General features: G+C 48.3%; 2 protein-coding genes across 2 annotated transcripts in view; one reads left to right on the forward strand and one right to left on the reverse strand.

Moving 5' to 3' along the window:
* TIMP3 (TIMP metallopeptidase inhibitor 3) overlaps nucleotides 1-6,098 on the reverse strand; it is a gene marked incomplete at both ends in the record, with an annotated part of 49,447 nt that extends 43,349 nt beyond the window's left edge. Inside the window, one exon of the mRNA XM_080706236.1 lies at nucleotides 5,978-6,098. Within this exon, the coding sequence (XP_080562362.1) occupies nucleotides 5,978-6,098 (121 nt within the window). The remainder of the gene's footprint in view (nucleotides 1-5,977) is intronic.
* The window catches only part of SYN3 (synapsin III), a gene marked incomplete at both ends in the record, with an annotated part of 421,001 nt that overhangs the window by 173,895 nt on the left and 223,562 nt on the right, over nucleotides 1-23,544 (forward strand). The gene's annotated exons all lie outside the window — the stretch shown is intronic.

The raw sequence follows: 23,544 nt of genomic DNA on the forward strand, positions 1-23,544 counted from the left end.
GCTGGGGCCCACCCAGCTTCAGTCTTACCAGGCTACCTTCATGGCCTAATCCATGCACCAACCAACCAAATGCAGAAACGAGGTGGGTAGAGAAAGAAAGGGATAAGTCCCTCTTGCTGCCACCATCAGCCTAGCCAGGGAACATCTTTGAGTCAGAAAGCAAAATCCTGTGCATATGTGTTTACACACATACTTTTGAATTTGAGTGCATGTAAAACCCCAAGGTCAAACCACTTGGTGAAATAAAAAGCCCAATGCTGACTCTGAAAGCAAAAACTAAAACCACCATCTCCAACTGAATGGCTCCCAAGCTGCAGCAGGTCAAGGGCCAAGACTTTCCTGGCATAAGCTCCTCTCAGCCTATAAAAATGATCCCATTCACTTGGTCTAAGTGGCCCTAATTGTGTTCCCTTTCAAAGAGACAAAGGTGTAAACAAAAAGGGGGGAAAAAAAACCTCAGAAAGTAAAAAAAAAAAAATTTTTTTAATTGTTTTGCCATTTGAGAGGAGCCAGGAAGTATCTGCAGCTCTGGGCTGGAATAGGGCCCCACAGCCTTTCCGCTGCACATCTGAAAAGAACATGTCAACACGGCCGCTCTGCAGGGCAAACCAGCAGGGACCCTGAAAACACCCTATGTGCAATAATTTCAATTGCGTGTTTGCCATAGAGAAATATCAGTACTCATGAACAAGAGGACAAAACTGTACCATGACTATTAGCTCCAGCTCCTTAAAAGGAGGAAAACTTGTTAGAATCTTAGGGGCTCAGTAAGGGACTAGCTAAATAAATTAACATATACCAATAGGGATGTCATCTTTTTATAATGATATTATAGTATATAATAATATATACATGTAATATATAACATAATGTAGTAATACAATATAATATATAATACAGAAGTATGTAATACATAAAACAGAAGGAGATATCTTAGAGCCAGGCTACAGAGGTTTAAATACAAGCTCTGTTGCTTAACAGCTGTACAATCTTATACAAGGTACCTGATTTTTCTATGCTGCCTTTTCTTCAGCTGTAAAGTAAAAATAACACCAGTATACTTGCCTCATAGGAGTTTTGAGAGAATCAGATGAGTTCATGCATGTTAATAATTTAGAATGGTGCCTGGCACACGGTAATAACTCTTACAAGTCCCTAAAAAGGATGAAGTAGAAAGACGCATGCACATTAACTGAGAAAGATCTCTGATCACACTGTTAAATTTAAAAAAAGCAGAATACTATATGTGGTATTCCACTATTTAGTACTGTTCTGTGATTCACGTTTCTAAGGGGAAAAGGAGCTACTCTAAATTTTCTATGGGCACCTATGTATGGAAATGCGTATGGAGGAACAGGTTTGGAGAAGGGACTAAAATTAGAGGCAGTGATCCCAAATGTCTTCACCTTTCTCTAATTTTAAACAGTTAGATGGTAGATAAGATAGATGAGAAAGGGATGGATGGATGGATGGATGGATGGTTAGGTGAACAGAAGGACGGATGGATACACACATGGACATAGAATATACTCCTATAATACTGTAACTTAGATTCAGAGGTCTCAGGAGGTCCAAAAGATTTATACACTTGCTTTTATAAATGAGGAAAGTAAAGCTTACAGACATCCACTAAGGCGCCTAAGCCCTCACAGCCACAAGGCCCAGAGGAAGGATCTGAGCCCAGCTCCCCCCCCCCCCCCCGCCGTGGCCTTTCTACCACCCCACACTGCCTCTTGAGGCCACCCAGGAGCTGACTGTGACAAAGGCTAGAAGAAGGGGCCTTCTTGTCCATTCTGGCTGCAATGGTAAAAGCTCAATGCAATGGAGAATTGTGTTGTTGTTTTTGTGTTTAATTAATGAACCTGTTGGAATGCATCGTTCAGCAGTGGCATTGAATGGTTCCTGCTGTTCCCGCAGAACAAACATCTCCCCACCCATGCCTCTTCCGCACCACTTTTCCAGCCTTATCTCTCCAGGGACTGTGAAAGGGACCAGGAACTGTCAGGGGGCACCTTGGCTAGCTGGGACCCAGTCCCCTGGCTTCCTCCCCATCACAGGCATGGGGAGCCCTGACTCAGCCCCATAGAGTGGGTGAGGCTCAAAGCCCCAGGATGTCTGTCTCTATTAGCCTTACTTCTCCCAGGTCTCTGTGAGATGCAGTCTTTTTGTAAGTGGCTTGACAGTTATAAAGGTCTTCTCCAGTTTTAATAGCCACAGAACATTAGAAATTATCCCCCTTTGGTTTTTTTTCCCTTCTATAACAAGTCCATAATAATAAGTTCTCCCTCCCTAAAGATGATGGTTAATTAAAACCTTTGGCCATTCGGGCTACCTTCAAACTTTTGACGAAAACTTTGCAAAAAAAAAAAAAATGTTCTTTGAATGTTCACATCCAGTCCCTCTCCATCCCAGGGCTTTCGGCCTGCCCTAGATATCAAGGGCTAATGCAAGTTGAAAGTTATTTTTGCAAAATGGGCATCACTCAGAACGCATTTCAGCCTCACCATTTATTAGCCGAATGGCCTGCAGCAAGCACAACCTCTCTTGGCCTCCATATTTTCTGTCTGAAAGACATAGGTATGGATGCCATACCTACTCTCAAGGTTGCTGGGTGGATGACAGAGATGGCGATTGTGAAGCACCAGCAGCCAGGTGGGGACTTCAACATGTCCCTTCCCTTTTACAGATCGATAGCAGCCCCCCTCTTTGCAGGGGTTCCAAGATGTTGATAGCTTGGGTCTCTCCACTCCCACCAGGTGTCTGGCTCCTCTCCAAATTCTGATCCTCTTATTTTCCTTCCAAGCCCAGCGTTGAGGCCCAAGTGCATGTTGCAGTGAGAGGGGAGAGATCTGGTTTCTTTGCAAATGGGTTCTTTGCTTAAAAACCACCACCTCAGATCTGATACTAAAGGAATCCGCTGGCAATGGGCCCTATCAAAACAGTTCAGAGATATCCAGGGCCATCCTCTAGGGATGGCAGCCCTGGCCCCCAAGCTGAGCCCCACTTGCTCGAATTCCTCACAAGCTCAAAGGCAGGCTCTGGCCCTCCATCCCACAGCACGGGGCTCCTTGCAAAGGGTGGGAGGGGACAGAGAGAAGGGCTTGGCCTTCTGAGACCAAATGCTCTCCACTGCCCCCCCACCATCCCTGCAGAAACCACACACACACACACACACACACACACTCACACACTCACACACACACACTCACACACACACTCCAACTTTCAGAAAGCTCTTGGCACTGCTCAGCCTTCCTGAACTGAACAGGGCGCCAGAGCAGAATCTGCCCAGCCCCCTCCTTGGCTCCTCCAGAGTCAAGGTTTTGTCCAGAGTTTCAGGGGCTGTGATTGGTGGGGAGGGGGCTACAGTCATCCTGGCTGCTGCCAAGTCCCTTTCTGTGCCCCACAGTGTGTTTCATAAGCCAGCATGTAGTTTATTCTTCTAAACACTTTGATAGGGTGCTGGGCCCGGAGTTGCCATAGAAACACCTTTTAACTCCTCCTCACCCAGAGGGCTGCACAGGTCCCCTGGGCTTTGGGGAAGAAAGGAAAAGTGACACCTGTGGATGTGGAGACAGGAGAGGAACTGCCATAGGGGACGCCTTAGGGAGGGCCAAGCCACACATGCTGGGCCCTTCCCCGGCAACGTGGCACCTGGCCAGGAACAGAGAACAGCTGGGAAGGTTCTGGAAGCGGAAGGTAGAATTGGCTGGAGCAGCGGTAGCAGGCTACAGCGTCCAGTTGCAGGGTTGCCAGGGTCAAGTGGAATAAGGAGCTCCCACATATATTTCCTTCAGAGAGGGACTGGGAAGGACTTTCATCCAGACTGGAAATCACAAAGGCAATGAGCGAGGGAAGCTGGGAGCCACCTACCGGAGGACCGGACGGCCGGGTGCGCAGCAAGGCGCAGAGGTCAACAAGCACGCAGCCCACACCCACACCCACACCTCCCATTTTTAAAAGCATTATCTCATCCCTGCCACTAGTGCAGTGCACCAAACCCAGGCAGCGTGCGCCTGGATCTGCGCCAGAGCATCCAAGATTCATTCTTTCTTTTTTTTTTTAATTTTTGCTGCTACAGTGTTCTGGGTTTGGGGTACTTCTTGGTAACTCGGCTTTTCTCTGGGAAGTTAATCAAAGGAGGAGGAAGGAGATATCTCGACTAAATCCAGAGAAATTACAAGAGAATGGGCTACATCAGCCCAGACTCACAGCAGGAACACCAACTGGAAAACTAAGCAGTCAGTGGGGTTTGGTCGGACCCTGCTGGAAGCAGGGTCCATGGGGTTCTTGTTCCCACTTTCTCCCGGTGAACCTCCAGGGTAGAAACATCAAAGAAAAGGGCCAGGTGAGGGATGAGGCTCTCCAGCCCCCATACACCAAAATCCCCAGCTGAACACCCACACCCATCTAAAGCAGGACTGTGCCCGGTGTCTGTGCGTGTGCCCCAGTTCTACCTGCTGGCCTTCCGGACTGTGTACGTTCCAGCAAAACCAGAGCTCAGCAGCACTGGGCAGGCAGAAAGTCACCAACTGGGGTGAAGAGAGAAAGGCCAAGTGGAATCTGGGTGCAGACACTCAGGGGAGAAAGAGGAAACCTTCCCAGGTCTCAGGTAGCCCAAAGGTTCCTTCCAGGCAACCTACAAAGCCAGGGGCCAGCCACAGTCCCCAGGGGAGAGGGGAGGGTCGGCCTGAGGTCCCAGGAATCCTCTAGCAAGGGTGACCCCAGGTCACACATACACCCTCAGCTGCCAACTGGACTGACCTTCTGGCCACCGCAGCCACCCCCCCCCCACTTCTAGCCAGGCCCACTGGCAGTGCCCCTTCCAAGCTCTGCAGCCCCCCCCCCAGCCTCCTCCCCTCCTCCCCACAGCACACTTGTGGAGTCCCTCGCCCGAGAGCCAGTGGAAAGTTTCCTTCCCCTTTATGACTCTACTTAAAACACACACACTCCATTCTTTACCTCTGAATCGACATAGCGGAGGGCGGCTGGACCATGTCCCACCCACCGCCCAGCGTGTGTGCACAACACACACACACACACACACACACACACACACACACACACGCTGCAGGAATACAGGACCGCATACCAGTGAGCTGGAGAGGAGGGGAGCGATGCTCTCCAGCTACACTCCAGAGCTGACCCTCCAAACCCAACTGTCACCCAAACGCACAAACAAGTTCTCCCAGGATACCTATCAGGGCCCTCTGCCTATCACCCCATCTCTCTAATTCAAGACACAAAGTCCAGTTTAGAACTGTCACCAGCATACGACCCTTGGCATCTTTGTTCTTAAGGTGACAAATCTATTTTCTACTGCTCATCTCCCCCCACCCTGAACACATTTTTTTTTAAAAGCCTTACTGTGAATTTTCACAACTATGCGATAAGTGGTCCTTCTGCTTGCTATCAGCACTCTGGAATAGAGTTCCTCCTCCAGGATGGTCAACTGCGGCTTTCTACTCTCCTTGTTTACTCCAACACCACCACCTCCCGCCCCGAAATCCCCCTGAAACTTGGCTGTGCCAAGAAGCTAGGTTCCTTTGCATTTGCTTAGAATTCCTGCTACTGGGTTTGGTCTCAAGGAAAAGAATGAACGCCAAGGGCGCGCAGGAGGCAAACCCAGAATACTCCCAAGTTTCTTCTGGACTCCGTGCACATGGCTGGCAACTTCTAAGACCTACTCCACGTCCCAGCACTTTACTGAGCATTCCAAGTTTTAGGAACCGGCTCCTGCCCTCCTCCCCGGGCTCTTCCCCCTCAGTAGCGGGTGGGGAAATTTTCCAGATGTCAAACGAAGCAATAGGGACCTCACTCCCTAAAATGAGAGCAAAGGCTGCCAGAGGTTCGCTCGTTCCCCGGGGGATTCCTCTGCTGGCCATTTCTCTCCTCCGCTCTGGCAGAGATCTCTCCCAGGGAAACTGAGTCTCTGGCTGCAGCACGGGTCGGGGTCGGGGGCCCCAGGGACGCTTACCGATGTCGGAGTTGCAGAAGGCATCCTGGGGGTGGCTAGGCGAGCATGTGCACGCCTCGGCGCCCCACTCCCCCAGGCTCCAGCTGCCCAGAAGCACGACGAGCCCGAGCCAGGGACTCATCACCGCGGCAGTCCTCCGTGCGCTGCTGGAACTACTGCTGCCTTTCCAAAGTTGCGGAGCTCCCGCGGACCGGGCTGCTGCGGCCCGAGCTCCCCGCCTGGCCGTGCAGGGCAACTTTGCGCTGCCCGGCGAGTGCCCCGCGAAGCACAGTACGGGAGGTGCTGGGCTCTGCGGGCGGCGGGCAGATGGTGTCCGGTGTTGCAGCCGGAGCCTGAGCCGCAGTCGTCCGCGGTGATGCCTGTTCGCCGCCTGTGCCCCGCAGCGGGCCGCCCAAAGGATATAGCGCGGCCCCGGGGACGCCCCCTCCGCCCGCACCCGGGCCCGCCCCCTCCGACCAATGGAAGAGCCGCATTACCTCATCGGCCCTCCAAAAAGGGGGCGGGGCCGGGGCGCGGGACGGAGGGGCGGGGCCCCCCACCGTTCAGATCCTTTTAGGGAATAACGTGGCCTCGGGCACGCGAGTGGGTGGGCTGGGCGCGCCCGGGCTGCCTGGCCCTGGGCAGCACCCGCACCCTTTCCCCACACCCGCCCCAACCTCTAGGATCAACTCACACTCACCCATCCATCTACCCTAGCACAACCCGTTCTGAGGGTCCACCCCACCTTTCCTGGAGAGGGCAGAAACCCGGGAGAAAGACCCTGCTGGTTGACATCTTTCTTGTTCCTTCCCTGTGTCTTGTTTACTTTCCTCGGTATGAGGAGGTCATCTGCCCTTTGGAGCTGGCTATGATAAAGTGTTGTTTATCTGAGCCCACCGGTAGCAAATACAGAGTTGTGAATTCACTCAACAAACACTGGAAGCAAGATAGAGCCCTTGCTGCCTGGAAATGCCATCGGGTAATTTTCTGTGATTCTTGTGTTTTGAAGAAAGCTGAGCAGAGCCATGGGTTAGAAATGACTTGGGAAGGTGCTGCTCTGGAGGGTAGTGAGGAAGAGGCTGTCTGAGGTGGTTTCCTGGCTGGATCAGCCTGGCTGGATCACAGGCAGCAGAGGGCACTCTGGCTAGCAGGGAGAACAGCCAGTGCGAGGCCTGAGCTGCTTTGAAGACAGAAAAGTAGGAAGGACCAGAGCAGTGGTAGCCAGGTAGCAGTTGGGTCTTCATTCTTCAAAAAGGAATGTCTGGGCAAACTGATCCAAAAGTTGAAAAAACAGACGCTGGAGAGTTATCCAAGATCCAAAATGACTTAGTGAGCCTCTGGGCAGCTTAGTGATTGTAAATAACAAACATAATCACCATCCGTACTATTAAATAACATGCTGATTCTGCTGTGCATTTCTCTGAGCTCCGTTTCTCTACTTGGTTGTCCCTGCCCAGGAAGGTGGAGCAACCTGGCCATGATCCAGGAGCGCCATTCACCCCTTCCCCCCACCACCACCCATGGTCCTTGTCTTAAGAAAGACATTTAATTCCCTGGGCCTCAACAGCAGTTAAGTCTCCCTGTTCAAATGCCCTTCTGCAGCTGGGGCCTCCCATCTTTCTACACGTTTGTCTCTCTCCCTTTTCCAACTTCATCTTGTTTCGAAGGAGACTTGTATATTTAGGTGATAGAAATGCTGAAAGTTTGGAACAAGTTGTGACTGAGAGAAATGCAAGTTTCTCTTCCTGAGAGACCCCTCAGCTTGCACCCTGGACAAGGGGCATTGGGACGGCAGCAGCAAAAACTGTCGGGGGAGATGATATTCCCAAGAATGTTTCTTAAACGCCTTTTTCCGTGTTAAGTAGTTTAGCGATAGCAAAGAGAAACCAGCTTCCATATCTGTGTCTCGTCCCCTACTCAGGTTTTAAGACCTCCCCTCCTTAACTCTCACTACAGCCGATCCTCACCCCCTCAGAACTATTTCTCTCAGTGCTTTTCAGCATGGTACTAGAATACTTTAATGTCTGATCTTTTCTTTTCTTTCTTTCTTTTTTTTTTTTTTTTTTGTGTGTGTGTGTGAAACCCAGAGGTTTTCTACCTCCAGGCTACACTCCCAGACCTATTTTATATTTTATTTGGAAACAGGGTCTCACCAAGCTGCTGAGAGCCTCGCTAAGTAGCTAAGGCTGGCTTCGAACCTGCATGATCCTCCTGTCTCAGCCTCCCAAGTACTGGGATTGTGTGCACCATGACGCCCAGCTAGGTCTGAGCTTTTTGGCCACACTGCTTTCTACCCTTCTGAGAAAAAAAATAGGGTCTCAGGAAGATGAGTGTGGTCTTTAGAGTTCCAGAGCAATGGACACTCTGAGGCCACTTGGAGGAGCCAGGTTGCATGAGGACATGGTGAGGGATTTAGGAGATTCGCTTAAACTCTCAGAGTGCCAGTCATGTGGAAGGTTTTATGAGACTTTCCAGGCCAAATCCACTTTGGATAAGCATCTTATATGGTACAGGGCCTCTCTTCTCTTCTTTCTATTCACAGTCGGTTTTGTCCACGGTGCCAAGATTTTCTCCAGGGAAAAAGCCCTGCCTGAGATGTGGGTATCAGGCCGAGGCCTTCTGCTGAGCACCCTGCAGTAGATTCCTCCCAGAAACCATCTGAAGCATTGGATTCTGGCAGCTCAGTAGTTAGGAATGTGCAGGCATGATCTGATTATTTTTCTAGCTGAAAGGCAATAGACATGTCTTTGGGGTTATTTCCTCTCTCTTCTTTTCCAGCATTTTTTTTAGTTCATAGCACCCCAAAAGCCTTTTGAGTACAAAGTTCTAATGTATGCCTAAGCAGAGATGGTTCCCCGCTTCCCGCCTTTGTAAGGGGAGTTCCCGTGAGTCCCGGTGTAGGTCCCTCCAGCAGGCAGTCTTTGCGGCCATCGTCCTGATGTTACAATGTTCAGGGACCTTATAAGAACTGCTTTTTCAAGTTCAGCTCATGAGCTAGAGGGGGTGGCCCTGGAGCTAGTGGTAAGAACTAGCCAGCTCTCCTGGTTTCTTGGGACAGCTCAGTGATCAATGTAGAAATCTGGAATGAATTGAAGAAATTTCAATACCCATCTGGCCTGTCCTCAAACCCTCCAGGCTGACCTATTATTCCTCTTGGTGGAACTTTTCTAGAAAAAGGTGAGGCCATGCCTCTTTATCAAATTATAGGATCTAGAGTCTATGGGAAGTGTTTATTTATTTTTACATTTAAGGGTCATAAAAGGGACCTCAGAGACTCCCTATCCTCACTCTAAGGTAAGAAAAACATAGTTCAAACAAGTGAAGGAACCTGCCCAGAGACCTGTGGTCAACTAGTAGCCCAGCCAGGATTGTGTCACGGTGACCGATCCCTTCTCTGGTTCTCACACATTCCTGGGGCTCAGGCCTCTTGCCTATCGGTGTGACCTACTATGTCCACTCTGGCCTTGAAAACCCCAGCCATTCACAGATCCTGGATTTGCTTTTCAGGTCTGCAGATGAATCTGTGTCAGTCTCTTGGGACAGTGCCCAGGCCATGGAGAACTTCTACCTCCACTGATTAAAAGGTTCTCTATATGATAATAGACTCTGTTGCATAGAACTCATTTAACCAATCAGTCCAGATATACTGCTATACTCTTAAGAGGTTTCTCTCTCAGGTGCTTATTTTTTGTCCTTTATAAATTATTATCTAATGCCTTTTGAAAACATTCCAAGCATAACTCTGGAAAAGAGATGCATGAAAACTTTCTTGCTGGGGTTAAAAGATTAGGATGAAAAAGAAATCAAGCCCAGGGATCTGTTGTCATCACTGCTACAGGAGAGCTGTGTGCCTGCCCCTTGGACAAATCACCTTCCCTGTCCAAGCCTCAGTGTGTGTGTTTATTGTATGAAATGGATAATTTAATGGTCTCCAAGATTCCCCCTTGGCTCAAAAAGTGTGATTCCATGGGAAATTCTTGAGGACAAGGTGGTGGTTTCAGAAGGAAAGACAGACCTTGCCCTTTGAGCAGATTTGACACAAAGTCTTCCAAAGACTGAAGACCAATGGATGTTTAGTGTGCTCCCATCCTGCTCTCTCCTTCAAACCCAAAGCTGAAAACAGAGAATCTCAATGAAAACTGATAAAAAAAAAAAAAAAGCCAGAGGAGAGACTGAGGGTCTTATTTCTGGTAGAGCTCATTTTAGTTACTTGTTTATCTTTTTGCCTCTTGGACTGTGCGTATTAAAAGGTCAAGAAGCATGCATTTATGTCTCCAAAACTCACTGGACTCTTGCACATCCTTTGGCTCTCAATTTAGAGGTCACCTCCTCTAGGAACCTGTGGGTGACTGCCTTCCCTTTTATCGCCAATGCATCCTGTATTTCTTTCTTTTATAGCACTTAGCTGACTCTAATGTCATTCCTTACCTGTCTGTCTCCCTTCCTGGACTTCAAGCCCCTTGAGGATAGGGATTGAGTGTTAGTACTGGTGAAATGTGTCCCAGGATCAGCGCCAGCACTGCTCATACTAGGTAGATCCTTGGAGAGCTCACTGAGCCTTATCCCGCTAGTCAGTGCTAGGGGGCGCTATAAGCCAGAGAACGCCCATTTTCTCAGCCAGCTGGCTTTGCCAGTAGTCTTCTTAAGCTGGGAGAGACTCCATTCCACACAATTCAGTGGGATGTGAGTGCAGCGGAGTGGGGTAAGCTAACCCCTCCCATCCTCGATGGCCACAAAAACTCTCAGTCAACATCCCGTCAGGGTCCACAGCTGCCGGAGTTCCTCCACCCCTGAGCTGGCCACATGTCAACCCAAGGAGGAGAGGTTCTCTTGGGAAGCGACATATTTGTGAATCATTGGTTTGGGGGACCATGGGGAGGTCTGGGGGTACCTCAGAGGAGGCCACAGTCCCACTGTGCCAGAAATTCCACCTGGAGAAGGTGCTGACGAGGCGTGGGTCATTTCTATTGCCTCATCGGGAAGCATCTCTGCCTCCCTCCCGCCTTCCCCCCAGACCCTAGCCACACTGCCTCCCCCAAACCCACAGTCCATGTGAAAGTCATTATATTCAAAATAGCCTTTTCCAGGCAACCGACAGCCTAGTCCACCCAGCACCATGAGCCCTAGCCAGCCCCTCCGTGGGGTTGCTGCCTAGCAGTGGGCTATTATGAGCCCAGGATGGTAGGTACCTCAGCTTTCCTCTGTGCCTGGCACCAGCAGGGGGGAACACCTTTCCCTGTTCTCATCTGGAACCAATTTTATGGCAGTAAAATTGCAGGGTGTCTCTTGCTCAGGCTCTCCCCCAGCCCTGCTGGGGAAGCGAAGACCCCTCGGTCAGAGTCTCTGGCTGTGCTCACGTGAATCCTGGGGTTTGCATATTTCTTTCCACGGGCAGCTACTCCCAAGTATTTTAAGCCAGAAAACACATGTGTGTGGGGTAGAGACATTCTATGTCCTGTGTTTTCTGGGGTGGTGGGAAATGGGAGGCAGAATTAAATATTCCAGCTCCTATTTTTTTATTATAATGATTATGTGCTCCAGCAGTTGATTATTTCTGTGAAGTATAATATGAAGTGGAGGGACAAGAACGTCTCCGCCTCGACCTCGTTTTAATGTGTTCCTTATGCCCTTGGAGTTTGTGTGTTTTTTTTTCTCTAAAAATGAGTAGCTCCTTTGTGGTTCCTTTGAAGGCCGCACAGTTGTCTCTGCCGGTGTTTCTGGCCCTGGGAAGGCCTGGGATGGACTTGGTTGGGCTGGAGATCATGTTTCTACAGAGGCACCTGAGCCCTCTTCAGCAGAACTGCTGGACCCTGCCCTATGAGGACGGTCCACAGAGCATTTGACACCTCTGGCCACATCCTTCTTTCCACTTGGCTGAGGAAATTCCTTTCTCTCCCTGGGCTTTTGCTTTCTGCCTCTCTACTGCATTTTCCATCTTTTGGGCAGACTCTCTGGGCTCTTCCTGACATTAAAATGTCAGTGACCTTCCATCCTTCGCTTCCTTCCTTCTCCTGTAGACTCTCATGGGCTCCCCTGCTTTCTATATACCATGTGTTTTGTGCACAGGGAGGGACATTGCAAGTAGAAATGTCCCTCTGCTCTCTTGTCCTCTCTAATCCAGCCTCCTTCTGGGCAAGGTGAGCTGGAGGTCACATGGCCTCCTGAGGCTCCCACTGTCCAGGACTCATGATCTTCTCTCCTCACTCCCTTCCAGGGCTACCCATTTGCTTGAATGACACTATTGTCCACTGAGTCCCATAGATCCTTCCTTCCTGCATCTCTTCTGGCCATCCCTTTCTCCGTTCTTCTGGTTTTTTACTTGGATCAGACCCTCGTGAATCCTTTCCCCACAACTCCAGTAGTCACCGAGTTGGTAACCCTGCCCACAGTCATTTCTCTATCAAATTCAGCATTTGCGCTACTGCTCCTATATAACATTTCAAATATAAATCCGAAACCATGCTATCCTTTGCTAAAAGTGATTCTCTCATTCTCCATGGCTTTCTGAGCAAAGCCTTATAATCCAAAGATCTGCAAGGTTCTCTGTGATCTCCCTGCTCCTGTGGACATAGACTGCAGGCTAGAGGGGGCACCAGCCATACCAACTGTGACACAGCTATCGCCTCTGCAATTACACTACAGCAGGCCCTTTCCTTCCTCCTCTCTCTGAATCCATACTGCCCTCCTTCCCAGCCCGCACCCTCTCATATGGTCTTCCACAGCACCTGCTCCGCCTGTCTTCCAAGAATCACATAATCATCTTTCAGGAATCAGCTGGAGTCACCAGCTCATGGAGGTTTTCCTGAGCCTGCCCTTGTCGCAGCAGAGTTGACCCACCACCATGCCTCTCGTTCCCCTCCTGCACCAATGGATCCCTCGGACTTCTGACAGGCACCTCCCAAACCCAATCACCAGTAGTTGATATGTCTGACTCTCCTCTAGACAGCCTTTTAAACCTAGGTGCTTCTCTGATACCAAGCCTAGCATCTTCACATAATAGGGTCTTAACAAATCTTGAAAGAAGAAACTAACAATGAATTATAGGAAAGAGGGTTAGGGTAGAGTTAGTCAGTATCACCTTCAAAATTCACAGAGACTCTAGAATCCAGTTTCTTGGGCCCAGATATTCACTGAGGTAAACTCTCAGAGTTGAGCAATCCCAAGGAACACAGCTGATTCATAGGAGACCAGCATACCAACCACAAGCCATTTGTCCTGGTTTCCCATGAGATAGTCACATAGACCAGGGCATTCATGTCAACATGACCCCATATTGTTCTCTGAGAATTACAGAGAGCTTAATGCAAAGCTAGTTTCTCCTCGGAAGAATGCTTCTAGGGGTATGGAATCAGAGCACAGGGACTGAGGTCACCATCAGAAGGGCCTTCAGCTGAGATTCTTTGGAATTTTCCCTTTGATGGAAGGAAAGGTTCTGCCACAGAGTGACAGCGCCTACCGGCCAAAGCCCCTCTCTTTGAAGAGTGAAGGAGCTGGCCACCCAATGCCAACCATGGGCTCTTTGCTCTTCTCTATTCTCTGCTCAAGACCAGCCACTCCTCCACCTTTTCCCTAGCCATTTCTTCCCTGGGAATATTACAGTTCATTGCTTTCTACTTTTTTTTTTCCCCCCAGGAATCTTTTACTGAAGCAAACAAAATCTACAACCAAAGCTTATGGAAGAACCACTTGTTCTTGCCAGTCTTGTACTTTTCTTTGAACTTAACCTTGGCCTCCCCTTGGACCTTGCATTTAACAAAAAGATCTCTGAAGACATCCTGGATGACAACAGTTTTGTCCAATGGGATCACAGAGGGCCCTCTCAGCAGGGGATGATTGTAGCTAGAAACTTTCCTGGAAGACTCCATCACTGACATCTTGCCCATTTTCTTCTTCCCATGACAGCTGTCACTTGACTGGGATGGTGGTCAATCCCCACCCCAAGCGCATGGATGCAAGAGTAGCCAAGAGCCATGATGGGTGTTCTTCACAGTGATGGATTTGCATCCAGAGCAGAGTTTGGCCAGGACCAGAACCACTTCCCAGGTTTCATGAACTAGCCCATTTAAATATCAAAAAGGAAAGAAGGGTGGCACTTCTGCCTGGTTTCTACATTTCATATTGTAGTCACCTGACAGTAGTTGCCCTCAGATCAACTACTCTGGGTTCTGAGTATCCCCAGGTCTTCAAACTCTACTGTGCCTTAATTTACTGCTACAGATGGCTGAGCACACGCATGGCACATAAACTTATGGTTTCCATGTTTGGAAGTCAGACAACTCTTTTTCTAAGTTAAGAGGGACCCTTCATCATGACCACTTATCTGACATTCTCTATTTCTCCCCAGCTGGTAAGCATAGTGTGATCATAAACTCTTGAGGGAAAAGTCTGCGGTTCCCAGTCCTCCTCTTCCTCCCTCTTTTCCTGCCTTCCTGCCTTCTTGCCTGCCTCCAAATATCTTCCAAACAATGACCCCCAAACACTGAGGGAGCATCTGCTATTCCATGCTGCACACCAGGTATGAAACAATGAACAAGGCTCAGACCTGCCCTCTGGGATCCCCATACCTCGCAGGAGAGAAAGATATAAGAAAACAATGACTGTGGTAAGAGCTACACATGTGCCATGAGCTCATGGTCCTGGGTCATCCAACCACAGACTAGGGAGGTGTTTGGGACTCCGTGCCAAGAGAGCTGTAAGCCACCAAGTTCAAGCCTCTTTACTTACACAGAACCAGACCTGGAGAGGTGGGCTTTTCTACAGTCATGCAGGTTTGTTGGCAGAAGCAGGATGAAGAATCAGCTCCTTAATACTTTGTCACCTTCTAGAAGAATCACTTGTTCTTGCTTGTCTCCAGGCTTTTCTCATGCAGTGCTGGGCCCAGGAGAAATACTCAGCTAATAGTTATTTCCATCAAGATAGGAAGCTACAATGAGATGACAAGATGAACAAAATTTCTAAGACAAGAAAAAGAAAACTCACATTAGACAAACATCTACTATGGAAGAGACATTCGTAATACAGTATTTTCTCTAATCCCCACAGCCCTAAATAATAGGTGTGATTTTATGCCCATTTGCAAGTCAAGAAACTAAGGCTTAAAGAAGTTAACTTACAAGCCCAATTTCTTACAAGCCAGGAGGTAGTGGAGCTGTGATTTAGACTCAGAGATCCTTCTAAACCAGCACTCATTCCTAGAGGCTTTAGAGTGCCCATGCCCACCCATGCATTGTAGCATTGGAATGAGGGTGATTTCCTCTTTGTCTTTGGGGTTTCCACTCAGTGCTCAGAGACTTTGATCATAATATGATACAACAAGCAGTTGAGACACAGCCCCTGCCCCCCCACCCCCAGGTCAGGAAAGGAGCTTGATCCACAGGCAAGTGAGAGGTAGCTTGTTTTGTCTGGTTTGCATGGAGAGAAGGCAGGAGAATGACTTGGCCGGCAATTTCTGGGGGTGTGGGTGTGTCCCTCTTTACTGGGACTTTGGAAAATTGCCACAGAAAAATTACATTCGTGTTACACAAAAAAGGGGGGTGGCACAACCCGGAGACAAGCTGATGGCATGCTGATCAGTATGTTCTTTTAACAGCTACTGAATATGGCTTCACTTCTGTTTTAAATTTTACACATGGGATAGAGGCTGTATATCAGGTCCGGTTCTGCTACACATCACCAGAGCTGTGTGACTTTGAGCCCATCAGTGAACCCCCTTTCTTTCAACATAAAACCAGGAGGTTAGATCTGATCATCTCCATCTTGCAACACTTCCCAGGGAAATGTTCTATAAGGTAACCTGACATGAAGATTAGGGACACAGGCCCGAGACGTCAGAAAAGCTTCATAAAGGTTGTAAAACTTTTCACTTCTCACTGTGACCTTGAATGAGCGCCTTGACCTCCCTGTGTCTCAGATGCCTCCTGGTAAATGAGGAGAGATTCTCACCTCCTGGGATTCTCAGGAGGATCGAGCAGTGTGGTACCTGGCATACAGCAAATTCTCCTGAGATCCTATGTGCAGCTGTGGCCTAGAGGGATAAAGGTGGATGAGACCAGCCCTGCTCTCAAGCAGCCTGTGGTTGAGTGAGTGAGGGAGGGAGGGAGTGGTCTGTGCTCAGCAGAAGCATATTCCCACATCCCCTCTGATCCTGTCACTAATACTCAGAGAAGGGAGTTGGGTAAAGGAAGAAGAGGAGAAAATGTAAACTGGAGAGTACTAGCTAATTCTTAGGAAGTACCTCTGGATGTCAACCATTCTTCCTGGTGGTTCACATACAAATTTATACTAATCCTTATAGCAAAAGGAGATGAGATTATCATCACCATCTCTTTTTGTCAAATACAGAGAGATGAAGTGATTTGCTCCAAGCCATATAGCCAAGGAACCACAGTGCTGGGAGTAAAGCCGGTGCAGCTTGCTGCAAGAGCCCATGCATCTAACAACTCAGCTGCCCGGCCCCGCCTCCTCATGGAGAAGGTAAACACATAGAAAGTGAGGGATGAGAGAGGCGCATGCCCAGTTCCCGCCACCAGAATGCCTTGTACCCACCAATCTAGGGGTATGAAAATATGATTAAGTGTGGCCAGAAGAAGCATTCTGCAGGGTATTATGTTTGGAGCAGGCCCTTCTGGAGAATGATACGTAACTGGGTCAAAATGCTCTCGAGCCCTTGGGGTGGGCATGGGAGTCAGGACATCTGTTCAAGCCTTCTCTCCCTCCATCTACTAAATTTCTCTCTAAGCATATGTGGTTGATTTATAAAATGGAGACAAACATGAATTCACAGAAGTACTTGCAAAGACCAGATAATAAATAACATTGACTGAGCATGGATTAGGTGCTAGATCCAGTTCTACAAACTTGATAGGTATAAATGTATTTAATTCTCACAACTCTGTGATGGAGAGCCTGTTATTATGATGTTTATCTTATAGAAGAGAAAGCACAGAGAGGATCAGTAACTTGGTCCAGGATCATGCAGTTAAGTCTTGCAAGAGCTGGAGTCTGAAGCTCACTGTCTGACCCTGTCCCCGCACTACTCTCTCTCTGCACTCGAGATTGGTTAAGAACGTTCTTCAAGCAGCACTGGTTTTCTTTCCTCTTAAAGCCATGCCTTGAGCCTCTGCTCATACTTCTCCCTTGACCGTGACTATCTCTGGTCCTTCTGCCTGGCCACACTTGTTTACCTGGGGGCTGAGGAATGCATGTCTAGTGACCCAGCAACGAAAGCTGACTCACGCTGACTTAGCGATCTGATTGTTACAAGTGCCAGAAGTCTGTGAGCTGATTGTTAAACATAGCCATTGTAAAAATCTGATACAAACTCACAGTTAAATAAATCATCTTGGGGTCTAGGGTAATTAACATGTAAAACTCATCAATTCCTAATTCCAGCTACTCCTTAACTTCTGATAGGTTATATTCAGATAACCCTAACAAACCCATCACAGATGAAAAATACCATAAGCCAAAAATGCTTTTGATATACTGACCTATCAGGTATATCGGAGCTTAGAGACACAGCACACTGTGACACTGCAGGTGTCAGCTGTTCACTCGTGTGGTGGCAGGGCCAAGTGAGAGCCACAGCTTACCCCACTGCCCAGCAGCTCAAGAGAGGATGATACCATATATCAATAGCACAGAAAAAGATCAAAATTCAAAATTTTAAGTGTGGTTTTTACTGAACAAATAACATTTTCTCACCATTGTAAAGTGGAAAAATTATAAAATCATAAATCAAGCCACTGTCAGCTTGGGGGTCTTCTGTATTTTATTACCTAATATTCTTATCCTCTTCAGAGTATATTCATGTATTGTTATCTGCATGGTGGAAACATTTCATAATGCTGCAATACTGCTCATTCTTCCCAACTCTGTAATCTATGATATAACAATGGTAACTTGAGATTGGCCATGATGGAGAGTATTTACAGAGATTGGCAGACACTGTAAATCAGGGCGTTGGTCCTGTAGAGCTACTTGTTAAGTATTTACAAGTATACTGATACTGTTTCCTAACTGTGACCTTGAACAAAAATAGAATCTCTCTGGGCCTTAATTTCCTTATCTGTAATATGGGATAGCATCCTTAGCTACTTCAGAGTTGTGATGAAAATGAGATGATACACAGAAAAGTATTTAGCAGAATGCCTGAAACAGAGTCAGTGTCAATGAATAGCCACTGTTAATATTTTTATCGATAAAATATTAGGCACCGTCTCCTATAAATGCCCTAACCTCCCACCTGAGCTGGGCATTACCCATCAGAAATTATCTGACTTGAAATTCATCACTCTGTACCAGGATTGCCAAACTGTGTCATGGACCCTCTCTAGAAAGTATGCTGATTTACCAGAGTTGATTGAGTTTTCACTTCTGAACATTAGCACAATGCCCAACACACAGTGAGTCCTCAACAGATTGTTAGATTAGATTTAGTCGAGAAGGAGTTCAGAGGCTATTAGAAAATTAGAATCAGGAAGCATGGAGAATTTCCTAATTACATTGCAAATTTTTAAATAGTTCTTCTCACCACCGGAGTGTTGCTTGAATATTGTGTTTGGGGTATGTACCTTACGAGCACCTTAAAGTAAAGCTATTTCTGAAATTCAGGAACTAAAAGTGCCCCAACTTGGTGTCCAGACTGACCCACTGCCTGCTGGACTCTAGTTTATAACAACGCTTCCATTAGGTACAATGTGGAACCCATTGGTAGATAACCTGCCCAGGGAGGAATATGCCCACTCACTTTCCAAACTGCTTGAAGATAGCTGGAACCACTTCTGCTTCAAATACTTAGAGAAAAAAGATGACCTTGGTGTACTATCAACAGACTGAAAGAAATTGTGCATAGCCGGAGTGCTTCTCAAGGCTGGAGAGCCCAGGATTGGAGTTGGGGGCAGGGGGAAGGAGGGGAGAGGCTGAGGCATGCTGAAAAATCATTTTTTGTCTTTTGTTCCTTTGTATGAACTGGTTGCTGGCTTATGCAACACCCAGTAATTAAAATGGCTGAAATGCTTTGCATTTTTACAGCACCGTGAGGGCGTGAGGGCGGCTCAGAGGCCTGGAGCCGGAGCCAGCTGGAGGGGACCCGGCCATCCTGCCCTGACTGCCCCTGGGCCTGGCAGAGGAGCTGGCATCTGACCTGTAGAGGAGAGGGGAGGGGAGAGGAAGTCAAAGGGGCTAGGATTTGCTCTGACTCCTCCCCTGCTTCTGTAGGTAGGTGTACCAGGTGCCTTGCACCCGGAATGAAGGAATGCATTGCCACACAGCTTCTGTAGGCCTAAGGATTGGTGGCCGTGCCTAGGGACAATCAACAATGATATAGCTATGCCTTATTAAAAAACCTACCATAGGCCAGGTATTAGTAACACAAAATTATCCAATTTCAAGGAAAAAGAAATCAGATCATATGATTCTCCTGCTCAAAATTCTGCTGGATCCCTGGTGCACATGGGTAAATTATAAATGCCTCACCCTTGAGGAACCAGCTCTCGCAGGTCACTGCTAGGATGGCCCTTCTCTTTTCTACTCTCCCTCACATTCCCACTGCAAGCTCTAGCCCAGACCCAGCATGGCCCTGAGCCCTTTCTCTCCCTCCCCAGGTCTGCCCCTGGCCTGCCAGCTCCTGCCCATTCCTCAGCAACCAGAACAGATGCCACCTTCCTAGAGAGGTCTGTCCCAGCTGAGGGGCATGACTGTCCCCAGTCACTGCTGCCTCCCGTTGACCTTTTTTTTCTGATTTCTTTTGGCTTCGATATTTATGGCCCTCTGAAAAGATCTCATTTGCTTCTGTGTGTGTTAAGTGTCTTAGTCAGCTAGACTGGAGGAGGCCCTTGAGGGCAGGACCCTGCTCTGTCTTGCTCGCCACTCTAGCCATAGCACCTTGATCAAGGCCCAGCAATGCGTTCTGAACTAACAAATCCACAACTAAGCAAGGCAGGCCTCATTATCCTCACTTTTCAGATGAGAAAACTGGGGCTCGGGAAGATTAGGTCACTTGTCCAAGGTCAACCCATGTGCTGATGTCAGCGAGGTCTGTCCAATCCAAAGCCCGTGTTTTGGGATAGGTATTACATAACCTTCCCTCAGGGACAGCTGTCTTAGAGAAAATGGGAAGATGGTATCTGGTTCCGGGGCCTGAATTCCCAGCCCCACTTCTGCATCTTATGTGTGCTCTGATGCGAAAGATTTTAATTCTCTAGAGCTCAGCATCCTCACCTATCAATTATGGGTACAGAGAGCACCTGTCTTCTAAGGCCTATGTGAGAATTCAATGTGATAGCTCACACTCAATGTAAGATTTCAATGAGAGGCCTCAGCACAGCTGGGACGTGGAAAGTACCCAATAAGTCTACGGGAGTGTCTCCTGCTAGAATGTTGTCTTTGGAGATTTTTCGTTTTGTTTTGTTTTTGGTCTTTGAAGTGGTTTAAATTCCTTGGATTTTTCCTTTTTCCTCCTGCGGCCAAGTCTCACAGGCAAAAGCAAGACAGGTTCTGTCATTCGTTCCATCCGCATCTAAATACTGAGAGGCAACAGCAGAGAAGACAGATGTGGTCACTGTTCTGAGAGCTCAGAGAGCCTGCGCTCCAGACCGCATACATGCAAACAGATGGACAAGCCATTTCAGTACATCCAAAGCAATGCAGGTGGTAAAACACGGTGATCTGTGCAAGGCAGAATATGTAGGGGGCTCCTGTAGTTAAGGTCATGGGAGGCTTCTCTGAAGTTCTACTAGGTAATCTTAATCTGGTGCGTTGTTAGCCAGCTTTCCTTTACTGTAACAAAACACCTGAGGTAATCAACTTAAAGGAAAAAAAGTTTATTTTGCTTCATGGTTTCAAATGAAGCAGATTATGGCCACATCCATAATCACTGGCCCTGTTGCTCTTGGGTCTGTGGTGAGGCAGGACATCATGGCAGGAGTGTGTGGCAGAGGAAACGACTACCTTATGGCAGCTGAGAAACAAAAAGAGAGGGAGAAAGGGCCTGGGGTTCTGAGCTCCCCTTCAAGGGCATGCCACCAGTGAACTAAGACCCTCCCTCTAGGCCCCACCTCTTAAAGGTTTCACCCTCTCCCAGTGGCACTCCAGGCTGGTGACTAAGCCTTTAACACACAGGCCCTGGGGAGCACTTATCCAAACCATAGCATCTAGGAAGAATACCTGCTGGGAAACATCAGGCACATGTCGTCAATAAATGTTTCCCCAATGACTGCATGCACAATCGGTGCTTGAGTGTCTTAAATCCTCATGTAAGAACATAATTATGGGAGGGGGCCAAGCACTTTGCCACTGGCTCAAAGCCATGCCCTTTGTGTGCAATATCCGATTAGCCTCCCAGGACCCTCTGGTGAGTAGGCATTGTGAACTCTTCTTATAGAAAAAACTGAGACCCAAAGGGGGGAGTTCATCTGTCCAAAAATAAAATAAGTAGGGAGGGGGCCTCTGAGCGCACATGACACCAAGAGCTCACCTGGAACTACAGTGCCAATCTTGTAGTTCTCCCAAGGAGGAAAATGCCAGGTTTTAGCTTGGGGAAAGAACATTGTGCCAGGTGTCTAAGGACACGATTCTAGCATCAACTCTGCCCCACTTATCAGCCATGGAGTCTCCAACAAGTCTCAGCAACCCAAAGCTGTACTGGCTGGTCCCTCCTGTCCCCTCCACCTGTAACAGAGCATGTGAGTAGCCTGGTTTGGTTTAGTTTTATCTTCCTCTGTCTCACAATTTCCAGCGCATGCTTTGCACACAGTAGAGACTCAAGCCCTGCACTCGTAGGAGCAGGTGTGGTGTTCTGGCCAGGTGTGGTGATGCACACCTGTAATCTCAATACTTGGAAGGCTGAGACAGGAGGATTGCAGATTCAAGACCAGCCTCAGCAACTTAGTGAGGCCTTGTCTCAAAAATTAAAAATAAAAAATACTTGGAGGAACAATACCTCTGGGTTCAATCCCCTGTCCTACAAGAAAAGAAAAAAAGTATTTGCTCTCCTGCGCCAAATAGGAAAACAATGACATTATTTTATGGCCACCATCCTGCAGTGTGTGAAGTACCATCTGCTCTGATACTCACAGCTGCTCCAGGACTCCAATCCTAAACAGGCCACTGATGTCCTAGAGTTTCCAAAGTAGGCTCCCGAGGGGAGAGGTGCCATTGTGGCTGGTCATCAGTGGCTGTGTGACAATACCACCACCCACTTAGCATCTTACAGCCCCACATGTCTGCTCTCTGGTGATCTCTGGGGGTCAGGAGCCTGGGCGTGCCTAGCCAGGGCTCTGCAAGGCTAAACCAAGATGGCGCCAGGACCACACTCTCATCCAGACAGGACTCCACTTAGGAAGCTCCACATGCTGGCTCAGCGACTGTTGGCTCCTCAGCTTCTCACGAGCTGTCCCTTGGGTGGCAGCTCACTGCTACTTCAGAGCCAGCAGGAAAGAAAGTCTCCTCCCAAGAGGGGCACTGCAGTCTCGGCATTGCAGTCTTGCCTAATGTGACCGCCTTCACATAATTGTGTCTATCTTGCCACGTTTGCCCTGTTTTATTCGTTGAAAGCACGCCATGTGCCCTGCCTGCCTTCAGCAGGAAGGACTTATGCAAGGGTGAGAACACCAGGAGAGGGGGATGATGGGAGCCACATTGGCTCAGCCTTCAGAGGCAAAAGAATGTGGATGCCCTAGAAATCATGGAGTGGAGAGCCCTGGAAAGGCTTAACCTGGGAAGAAGAAAATGATGATGACACTTATATTGCCTTAACTCAGGACTTTTTAATATATTAACTCACTTAACCCTTGTCAGAGTGTATAAGGCTGATACTGTTACTGTCCTGGGTTCCAGATAAGGAAACCAAGGCACAGATGGCTCGAGCACGCCATGCCTCGGGTAATCCAGGTACTGAGCCGTGTTGCTGGGACCAGAGCCCAGGCGGCCTGGCCCCTGAGTTCATGCCGCACAGAGACTGCCAGGCCTTGGGAGACAAGGTTGAGTTGTTAAGCTTCTCCCAAATGGCAGGAGGGTGAGAAGGGAGAAGCTGCTGAGAGTAGATTTGGGGTTATCATAATAAATAGCAAGAACGTCGGGCTTGCTGGCACACGCTTGTAATCCCAGTACTTGGGAGGCTGAGACAGGAGGATTGTGGTTCATGGGCAGCCTCAGCTACTTAGTGAGGCATTCTGCAACTCAGTGAGATCTTGTTTCAAAATAAAGAATAAAATCATAGGGCTGGGGGTATATCTTGGAGGGAGAATGCCCCTGGGTTCCATCCCCAGCACTGCAACAAATAAAAAAAGTAGCAAGAAAGTTCCATGTTTGGGTAAAATTCAAGCTTCTTGTCATGGGGAGTGTGTGTATAGTCAAGATATTTTAATTGGAGGCTGAACAGCTGTATCTGAAAGATTTGTAGAGAGAGTTCTGACATGGGTAAGCATCATGGGCGAGGCGTGTGTGTGTGTGTGTGTGTGTTTGTGTGTGTGTGTGTGTGTGTTACTGGGAGTTTAACAGAGAGGCATTCTACCTCTGAGCCACACTCCCAGCCCTATTTTATTTTTGTACTTTGAAACAGGGTCTAAGTTGCAGAGGGCCTCGCTGAG

This window comes from Muscardinus avellanarius (assembly GCF_963383645.1).
Source record: "Muscardinus avellanarius genome assembly, chromosome: 11".
NCBI classification, from domain to species: Eukaryota; Metazoa; Chordata; class Mammalia; order Rodentia; family Gliridae; genus Muscardinus; species Muscardinus avellanarius.